The 10,760-nt window shown below is 43.9% G+C and overlaps 2 protein-coding genes across 2 annotated transcripts in view; one reads left to right on the top strand and one right to left on the bottom strand.

Moving 5' to 3' along the window:
- Positions 1–2,633: 2,633 nt before the first annotated feature.
- ptrh2 (peptidyl-tRNA hydrolase 2) lies at positions 2,634–6,103 on the bottom strand. The gene is made up of 2 exons (XM_072243336.1): positions 5,886–6,103; positions 2,634–4,295 (listed from the first exon to the last, which is right to left on the bottom strand). Exon 2 carries the CDS (start codon positions 4,275–4,277, stop codon positions 3,771–3,773), a length of 507 nt encoding a protein of 168 aa, XP_072099437.1. The 5' UTR covers positions 4,278–4,295; positions 5,886–6,103; the 3' UTR covers positions 2,634–3,770.
- A 52-nt stretch (positions 6,104–6,155) lies between these two features.
- The window catches only part of vmp1 (vacuole membrane protein 1), a 182,757-nt gene continuing 178,152 nt past the window's right edge, over positions 6,156–10,760 (top strand). Inside the window, exon 1 of the mRNA XM_072243335.1 lies at positions 6,156–6,271. The gene's annotated coding sequence lies outside the window, so the exon portion shown is untranslated. The remainder of the gene's footprint in view (positions 6,272–10,760) is intronic.

The raw sequence follows: 10,760 nt of genomic DNA, 5'->3' as shown, positions 1-10,760 counted from the left end.
TTTGGGATTTAGAATGAGAGGGGAGCTTATAGAAAAATATTAAATTATGAAAGGGATAGATAAGATAGAGGCAGCAGAGATGTTTTCACTGGTTATTGAGACTAAAACTTGGGGACAGATTTAGGATGAAGATAAGGAGAAACTGCTTTTCCCGGAGAATAGTGAGTCCGTGGAATTCTCAGCCCAGGGAAACAGTAGAGGCTGCCTCATTAAATATATTTATTCATAATCAGATAGATTTTTGCATAGTGGGGGAATTAAGGGTTATGGGGAAAAGGCAGATAGGTGGAGCTGAGTTGATGCATGGAACAGTCAGGATGTTATTGAATGGGTCAGATGGCCGACTCCTGCTCCTGGTTCCCTACGTCACAGGGCTGTTTACTCGGTTGATAAAAATAGCTCAGTTTCAAAGTGTCATGCATTTAGAGTTGAGAGGAAATAATGGCACAACTAGCAGAGCTGCTGCCCACCAGCCCGGATCCAATCCTGACCTCCGGTGCTGTCCGCGTGGAGTTTGCACGTTTTTCCAGTGACTGCACGAGTTTCCTCCGGCATCTTAAAAACATGCGAGGTTATAGGTTAATTGTCCCTGGGTGTGTGTGGGGGGGGGATAAAATGGGGATTGGTGTGGAAGGATGCATGGAGGTGAATCTGGATTTGGTGGGTCAAAGGAGCTTCTTCTCCAATGTACATAGAGTCCAATCACAATACATCCTTGAAATTCTCTGCAACTTAAGGATGCTCAAAATTCAGATTGGTATTTATTCAGTTAGGGAGTTAAGAGGACGGTGAACTACTGTGTACCAATTGGAGAGCGGGACAGTCTGAAGGAAAGCAAATTCCTGCCCCAGTTGCTTACGCAGCACAAACCCAACCTCAGGACACAAAACTACTCACAGCAAACTGAGAGAGCTCTGAAATGTAAAAGTTCCTTCATAACCACACATTGTCATACCTCAAACTGGTCACCAGAGGGAGGCAGAGATGACATGGCCAACTTCAACTCGCTCACCTGCCTTTCAGGCTAATTATTAGTTCATTTTTATCACTGTGCCTTCTCAGTAACCCTACAAAAGTCCTTTGTCTCGTTCCTTTGTTCAGTCTTGGAATCATCATGTTTTAAAATATAAAAGTAAAGCCTGGCCTTTGTTTGTAGGAATCTCCAGTTTTTTTGGATTTTGACTTCTGAAACATAGAAAACCTACAGGACAATACAGGCCCTTCGGCCCACAAAGCTGTGCCGAACATGTACTTACTTTAGAAATTACCTAGGGTTACCCATAGCCCTCTATTTTTCTAAGCTCCATGTACCTATCCAGGAGCCTCTTAAAAGACCCTATCGTATCCGCCTCCACCACAGTCACTGGCAGCCCTTTCCACACACTCACCACTCTCTGCGTAAAAAAAACAACTTAGCCCTGACGTCCCCTCTGTACATATTTCCAAGCACCTTAAAACTGTGCCCTCTCGTGTTAGCCATTTCAGTCCTAGGAAAAGGCCTCTGACTATCCACACGATCAAAGTCTCTCATCATCTTATACACCTCTATCAGGTCACCTCTCATCCTCTGTCACTCCAAGGAGAAAAGGCCAAGTTCACTCAACCTATTCTCATAAGGCATGCTCCTCAATCCAGGCAACATCCTTGTAAATCTCCTCTGCACCCTTTCTATAGTTTCCACATCCTTCCTGTAGTGAGGTGACCAGAACTGAGCACAGTACTCCAAGTAGGGTCTGATCAGGGTCCTATGCAGCTGTAACATTACCTCTCGGCTCTTGAATTCAATCCCTTGGTTGATGAAGTATGCCTTCTTAAACACAGCAGCAGCTTTGAGTGTCCTATGGACATGGATGTGGAATCCAAAATCCCTCTGATCCTCCACACTGCCAAGAGTCTTACCATTAATACTATATTCTGCCATCATATCTGACCTACCAAAATGCACCACCTCACACTTACCTGGGTTGAATTCCATCTGCCACTTCTCAGCCCAGTTTTGCATCCTATCAATGTCCCACTGTAACCTCTGACAGCCTTCCACACTATCCACAACACCCCCAACCTTTGTGTCATCAGCAAATGTACTAACCCATCCCTCCAGTTCCTCATCCAGGTCACTTATAAAAATCACAAAGAGTAGGTGTCCCAGAACAGATCCCTGAGGCGCACCATTGGTCACCGACCTCCATGCAGAATATGACCCGTCTGCAACTACTCTTTGCTTCTGTGGGCAAGCCAGTTCTGGATCCACAAACTGTCCCCTTGGATCCCATGCCTCCTTACTTTCTCAATAAGCCTTGCTGAAATCCATATACACGACATCTACTGCTCTACCTTCATCAATGTGTTTAGTCACATCCTCAACAAATTCACTCAGGCTCATCAGGCATGACCTGCCTTTGACAAAGCCGTGCTGACTATTCCTAATCATATTATGCCTCTCCAAATGTTCATAAATCCTGTCTCTCAGGATCTTCTCCATCAACTTACCAACTACTGAAATAAGACTCACTGGTCAATAATTTCCTGGGCTATCTCTACTCCTTTTTTTGAATAAGGGAACCACATCTTCAACCCCCCGATCCCCCGGAACCTCTCCTGCCCCCCTTTGCCCATCAGTTTTTTTTGGACCCTCTAATTTTGTGACTTTTCTCTGCAACTGGGCTCACCACTATTCAGTATGTGGGAAGTTAAAACTGACGAAGTTACCCAGTTAGCTGTGACATATATCTCGTGAACAGGACCCATCTACAGAAATGAGCCAGTTGAGGCAGTATTTTTGACATTTCCTTTATTTCAGTGAACCAGCCACCCAGGTACCTCCGGCCAGCAAAGCCTACGCCAGCCGATATGGTTCTGGTCAGCAAGGCTGTAAAGAGTTATCAATATTCAGCCTATTCCACTGACCGGCCCCCGAGATGTTTTCGAATGTTAAAATTCCTGCATCCAACAAAGAATGTATTTGTACAATGTGAGCAAACAGGAGTGTGGTTGGTGAGGGTGGGGAGCGGATGGGAAGGACAGAGGTTGTTCCTTGGAGAAGTGCCCAGGCACTTCTTGCAGGGGAAATGTCCATTTCTAGGCCTCAAGCTGGCACTGAGTAGCTTTGCTGCCTTTTACCAATAGCTGCCGGGAACACTGCACCTCCTCAGAGTGCAATGGAAATGAGTGGGCCGTGCTTACTGATCGTGTCACTACTGTTCCCTACTTGCCTGCTGTTAATTAAGTTGTCCAAACACTTGAGTGTCATGGCATTAGCAAAGATGACAGATGCCACAATAACTCTGATCCAATTAGTACAGATGGACATAAACTTAAGGTGATTGGGGGAAAGTATAGGGGGCAATTTCAGAGGTAGATTTTTTTTTGGTTTTTACAATGAATGGTGGGTGTGTGGAACACTCTGCTGCCGGGGGTGGGGGGTGGTGGTGGTTTTACAATGAGTGGTGGGTGTGTGGAACACTCTGCTGGTGGGGTGGGGGGTGGTGGTGGTTTTACAATGAGTGGTGGGTGTGTGGAACACTCTGCCGGTGGGGTGGGGGGGGGGTTGGTAGAGGCCAATACATTAGGAACAACATTGTGGGTTGAAGGGCCTGTATGGTTCTATGTTCTAATGAATGCAGAGCACAGCATCAACCCCAAATAATTTGGACTGACTTGGCTCAGTGTCCTGGAGCCTGTCTGCTGAGAAATACCACTAACTGTCCAGGTAATGGGTTTCAGATCCATGAGTCAGTCCAACTGCACAGTCAGTCAAGGCACAGATATACTTAATACAGTTTCAGGTGTCCTGTCACCTGGTCCACCAGCTTTGCCGAGGTTGGGCCGATGCCCAGCACCGTGCGTGAGCCAGGTGCTATCTGAGTGCGCCCAGCGTCCTGGATCAAGCTAACGGTCAGCCCCAGCTCCTTGGCATGCATCAATAAGCTTACGATGCTGTCTTCGTCGGGTGCCTTGAGGACCACTTTGGGTTGTCCGCAGTACTCCCACTGTCGGAGCAGATCGGGATTCCGGACCTGGAGTTGCCTGTACGCGGAGACCGCCGCGTGGGAACACTGCGCTGCCACTTTACCCTTGCCCATCTTCAGGTCATTACGAACCACCAGCACCATCTTGTACTCGCCGCTCTCCCCCATGACACTGGTTTCCATCACCGTGTTTCGCAGTGAGGTTTTTAAAGGCCCAACAAAACGCCCACGAACCATCCAACCCAGGCACATGCCAGATCCTATTCCGGCCAATATCGCTAGAGCCATAGGAGTGCTCAGAGTCTCCATACTGTGTGCCTGAAAAGCCTATGGAAGTGAAGGACAAAGAAAAAAATTACTCTATCAGCCTCCTCAGAATCTGACTCAGATGAAATTTCTGGAACATCAATCGAAAAAATGGCTTTTGTCTCAAATCAGAATCAAATTTATTACCGCTAAACATAAAACATAAAATTTGTTTTATTTTTGTGGCAGCGGTACAGAACAAAGACATGAAATTACTATGATTTGCAAAATAAATACAAAGGAATAAAGGGGTATTCCTCATTCCAAGTGGCCACTTAAATTTGTAAAGAAAGCTGCTCTCCTCTCAGGATTTCTGGACTGACCCTTCCTGAGCAAATCAAGACTTATCTCCTGATGTTAAGCATAAAATTCAAGACTGTTGGTAAGTTTGGCAATTTAAAAACATTTTGAAGACTAATCTGGCCCCATTTTGTCCTCAACCTGGGTTTGCTTTCTTTATTGTGAATGCTCTTAAGAAAATGAATCTCAGGGTAGTACACGGTGACATAACTGTACTTCGATAATAAAGTTACTTTGAACTTTCTAGATTTATTTGCACTGTCTAACTACAAAACTACGAGCAGGACAAGGACGGAAGATCCTTCGTCCAGCAGTGATGTCAAAACCAGCTTATTGTCATATACAAAAGTTGACTTATAACCATATAACAGTTACAGCACGGAAACAGGCCCTCTCGGCCCTTCTAGTCCGTGCCGAACTCTTACTCTCACCTAGTCCCACCGACCTGCACTCAGCCCATAACCTTCCATTCCTTTCCTGTCCATATATCTATCCAATTTAACTTTAAATGACAACATCGAACCTGCCTCAACCATTTCTGCTGGAAGCTTGTTCCACACAGCTACCACTCTCAGAGTAAAGAAGTTCCCCCTCATGTTACCCCTAAACTTTTGTCCTTTAACTCTCAACTCATGTCCTCTTGTTTGAATCTTCCCCACTCTCAATGTTAAAAGTCTATCCACGTCAACTCTATCAATCCCCCTCATAATTTTAAATACCTCTATCGTCCTCCCTGAACCTTGTATGCTCCAAAGAATAAAGACCCAACTTGTTCAACCTTTCTTTGTAGCTTAGGAGATGAAACCCAGGCAACATTTTAGTAAACCTCCTCTGTACTCTCTCAATTTTATTGACATCTTGCCTATAATTCAGTGACCAGAACTGGACACAATACTCCAAATTTGGCCTCACCGTGTACAATTTTAACATTACATCCCAACTCCTATACTCAATGCTTTGATTTATAAAGGCCGGCATACCAAAAGCTTTCTTCACCACCCTATCCACATGAGATTCCACCTTCAGGGAACTATGCACCATTATTCCTAGATCCCTCTGTTCTACTGCATTCTTCAGTGCCCTACCATTTACCATGTATGTCCTACTTTGATTAGTCCTACCAAAATGTAGACCTCACATTTATCAGCATTAAACTCCATCTGCCATCTCTTCTAACTGGCCTAAATCTCTCTGCAAGCTGATCTTATTTTTATCAATCTAATCTTATCCCAGCTCCGCGGACCCCGGGAAGGAGCGGGACCACCCACGGCCCCCGGGCGGGAGCGGGAGCAGGACAGGGGCCACACGTACCTTGGAAACCGGGTCCCCAGACTCCCGGCCCGGGCCAGGCCAGGCCGTCGCACCGGTAATGACGTCACCGCGAGGCTTCACGGCGGGAGCATGTTTGGGGAACAACGTGTTGACCTTTCGGTTTGAGGTGATCGTTAGATTATCGCACACTTGACAAAAGTCTTCGCTGACAGTCCCAACCGTGACTAACAACCCCCCCCCCCCACCGGCCCCGAGGGATTTCAGGGTAAAAAAAAAGAAGGGGCGGATTCAATAAAACGTCACTGGTGGTTGTGAACAGAAACACGTCAACTTCCGGTGCGGCTCCTGAGCAACGGAAACAGCGCGAGCCGGGAGCGTGAGGCGTCCGAGTGATCGGGGAACGGGAATCGGGACTTGGCGGAGAGGTAAACCGGGAACTGGGGGGATAGTTGTGAGGGGAACCGGGAACCGGGCAGTGAGGCGAACCGGGGACCGGGGGGGATGGTTGTGAGGCGAACCGGGGACCGGGGGAGGGGGTGGCTGTGAGGTAAACCGAGGGGCCGACAGAACAGATGTACTGTACTGGGAACGAGGGATGGGGAGGAGATATTGGGGAACAGCGGTACAGAAGCGGAGAGGGCGATAGCGGCAGTCCTGAGGATGAGAACGACTGGGGGAAGGATGCCTGTCGAGAGGGAGCAGAGACGGGACTGGGGAGCGAGGAAGAGAGGGCAAGGGCGGTGGACCCGGGGAGGGGGTCCCGATCTGTGGTAGTACCGTATGTGGGGGTGGGACAGCAGTATGAGAGGATGGAAGAGTCCTGATATTTTATGGGCCTGGGGATTGGGTCCAATGTGGAGCGACTGTAAGTTGCACCTGGGGGTGGAACAGAATTGGTGGGCTGGGTGACCTGAATCTGCTTCTGTGTGTGTGGAAATGGTCTATAATAATGAGGTAGTTTTATGGGTGAGGCGAGTTTCTAGTGTCAGATGGTTGTGTGTCTATGGGCTACGAGATCTGTGGTAGTTTTGTGTGCTGCAGGATGAGATCTGGTGTGGAGGGCTTCTGATATGTGGTAATGAATAGAGAAGGGGGCAGATTTCTGGTTGAAGGTAGCAAAGGCGCCTTTGGTTTATGGGGGTTGGAGGGTCTATCAATTTGCTTTTGGGATTAGGAGAGAATCTTCTGTAAATGTGCTGTGGAGACAGACTGAATGGGTCTGTGGTAATTACGTGGGGGTAGGGTGAAGTCTGAACTGAGAAGACGGGGATTTTTAAAAAAAAGAGATTAGGATCTGCTTTGATTGCAGAGAGGAGTGTGCTTTTGATGGAGAGAACAATACTTGTGATAAATGGGACTGGGTCGTGTACAAGCAGCTGGTTGGAATGGGAGTGCTAGTCTTGCAGCAGGGACCCAGTGGCCAGTTGAGTAGACTAGCCTCTTCTAGAGGTTTGGGGTGGGTTTGAGGGCTGAGAGTTACTTCTTTTGTACATAGAGAATGTGTTGTGAGTAGAGGGTCCAAAGGTTGTCCTGATAATACTCTCCCTGGCTTATGTCTGGATTTTGTTGTACAGTAGTGGCCTGATGCTTAGGTGGTCACAGTGACCGAGCCATTGTGGAATTTCCACCCCTTGATCTGCTTTTCATTAGCCGTCTCTAGTTATATATTTTTGAATGAGGAAGTGGCGCCTCTGTATCCCAAGTTCTTAAACATTTTGAGTTTTACTCTGATCCATCATCAGAGGGTTTATTTGAGAGAGCGCATAATATTAAGTCCATCACGTGTCATGTTTGATATGGGATCAGTTTAAAACTAATGATGGGAATGTATGAAATTGGGGGCTGTAAGGAGTACAAAATGTGTGGTTAGGAGTAAGGCTAATGTGATATTCCAGTTTGTAAAGCAGATTTTTGCTTATTGTTGCAGGTTAGTTTAACATTACATCTATTAACAAATGAGGGCTCATTTATGATTTAAAAACAAGGTTGGCAGCACCCGTGGAAACAGAGAAACAGTTAGTACTACAGGTTGAAATCCCTTTGCAAGTTTTAATGTCTGGATTGGAATAAGACAGTAAAGTTTCTTTTGGTAAAATTTGAAATCAGATAAGTACTAATGCATGCTTCTTGCAAAACACCATCCTTGTGTATTTTGCAAGCATGTTGGAGAAAAGATTGGATGTCAGGTGCTTTTGTAAATCCTGCTGTTGCTTTTTAGAAGATACAGCACCTTGTTGTTGAATATGGCTGGTCAGGATCTATGAATGTTAAAAAAACTAAGTTTAAATGGGTGAAGAGTTTATAATTTTAGTTTACAATTCTACCCCACAAGAAACAAATTCCCACACTTAAGAAAAGCACCTACTTAATTATTTCCATTTTCTTTATCATTTTTTTCAGATATTTTGAGTCATCTAATGTTATTTTTTAATAACTCTAGTCGCACACATGGGATGCTAATCAGTTGAATAAACGATTGATGTGTGTTTGTCAATGTGAAAGGAACAAACGGATCTCTTATTTCATGTACACTTTAGATATTTCTGTTTCTCTAACTTTGCATCTGTCTCCCATTCTTTCTATCTTCTGCACTATTTTTAGATTGGCATTGTTTTCTTGCATATTTGAATGAACCTTTCCTTATCTTGCTTGACTTTTACCATGTTGAGAAATATTGGCAAGTATTAGTTCAAAGGCCTTGTCTAGTTGTGGTTCCATGATCAAGGAGCAATGTCTAAGTACTCATATAGATAGAAGTTGAACATTAACTAGCACCTTAGCATTTTGTTAACTTTCATACAAAACTTAGACGTGTAGAAATGGCTCATGTATATTAAATCCATTTGATTGATCTAATTTGGAGCTTAGTTAACTGAACTTGTATAGTGGTACAGTATTGTAAAATTAATTTACCAATGCATGGGTGCAGAAGCCGTAAGAGATAACACCAGGCTATGTGGTCTATTGAGTCTGCCCGTCCTCAAAGCCGTGAGTCTGCAAGACCATTGGGAAGTCAGAGGCCCGATGTCTGCGAGTCCAGTGGAGACTAGAGGACTGGCTATGTGTGTGATGGATGGAAGGGGCTTGTTTTGCTGTTGCTTTGTTTCTGTTCTGCTGAGCATTGTGGGCATGGCATTTGTGGCGACGTGTGTGGGCTGTATCCAGCACGTTCTTGGGTTGTGTTGGTTGTTAACTCCAACAATGCACTTTGCTGTATGTTTTGTACGTGATAGTAAATGAACCTGAAGATGATACTCCTAATCGTGGCATCAAATTAATATGGTAAAGGGGTGAAGATTAATTGGATAAAAGATACCGTGTGGTATTAGAGAAAAAACACGACCAGAACTTTGGGAAGAGTGGGGCCAGATAGATCAATTTAATGATGTGACAATGCAAAGAGTTTGGGTTTTTATGAAATTTTTAAAATGTAGGTTGAAAAATAAAGGATTCCACCTTGATTTTTTAGTGGGAACTGAATAGCAATTTGACTGCATGATAACTTCTGTAATAACTCAAGCAACTTTTTGGGTTTTATGAACAAGGAAACTAGAGTTCATCAGAACTTGTGGGGGTGCTCTTGGCAATCAAACTGAATAGTTGATTGAGTAGAACTGATTTGGTTTACATTGTATGAAAGGATTAGAGTTGTATTGAATTGTGAGCTTTCTCTTGTGTGAAGGATAAATGCATTTTCTTGGACATTTTTTAAATGTCTAATGGTCAAGGAAGTGCTTTGAAATGAGAGAGATCAAGAGAACAGTACCTTAAGGAAGCCTTAAGCTGGATAACAATGTGTGTGAAGATGTAAATAAATAACTCAAGAAGGAAGTTCGAGTAAGATTGAGGTATGTTGAATATAGTGCAACTAAGGGGGAAGATGGTTGATTTGATTAGAGATTTCACTGTTTTTTATTTTTAAATTTGTCCTTGGTAGAACACATGGATCTGGAGTATATAATGTCAGATATCAATGAATGGAAGTTGATATGAGAACTTGATTCTGTCCTTCAGTCAAAAAACTATTAATGTGCACCAGGCTTTCTAAACTACAAACAAAGTTAACTCCCATCTTTCATTCCAATGAACTTCTGTCTAAATGTGTGTATAGTTTAGGCTTCCAAGTCTTTAAATGCGTCTGAATTATACTAAGTTCTTGTTTAATTTGAAGTGGTGTTTAATTTTTTCCCTTTCTAATTTTCTTTGAAAACATTGATGACATTTAATATGCACTGGCCATTCAACTGTATATATAACCAAACCTTATGTTGACAGCTGCCTTAGTTTTTTTTAGTCAAGATAAATTTAATATTCACCTGTAATTCATTGATAGTGTCTGTGAATTATTTTCAAACCCTTTGTATGTGTCCATTGCCACCATCTCAATATCTCTGTTGATCAAAGTCACCATTGAGACACTGAAGCTGGTGGTCTTTATTCATCACAAGCAGGCATCATTCTGGAGACACCTCTCAGTCAAGGCTCACAAACCCATGCACGTTTTTTATATCCATAAGAACAAAGGTAATAGTAGCTGATATAATACAATTTCAATAGTTACAATGACATTGTTTCCTTCAATATTTTGGGTTGACAATGCTTCCTTTGAATTAGTGATTTAGTGTGATTTGCATGGGGTGCTTTGGTCTAAGTCTGGGGTTCCCAACCTGGGGTCCATGGAGTCTTGCTTAATGGTATTGATCCATGGTATAAAAATGGTTGGGGACCCCTGGTAAGTTAACAAGAGTTATTGTTATGAAGTATTCCTGTAATTTTAAGATCTTTGTATTGACTAAATTATGGGGATTATGGAATTGTAGATCTGTGGATTTGAGGAGATAATCTGTGTACACTGGTCTTTGGGATCTAATTGGTCTCAGCTGCATCTGGTTTAATCACTGAACATTGCAGTTG

This window comes from Mobula birostris, chromosome 25, assembly GCF_030028105.1.
Source record: "Mobula birostris isolate sMobBir1 chromosome 25, sMobBir1.hap1, whole genome shotgun sequence".
Taxonomy (NCBI): Eukaryota; Metazoa; Chordata; class Chondrichthyes; order Myliobatiformes; family Myliobatidae; genus Mobula; species Mobula birostris.
The sequence above is the reverse complement of the archived record's forward strand: the minus strand, read 5'-3'. Positions and strand labels throughout refer to the sequence as shown.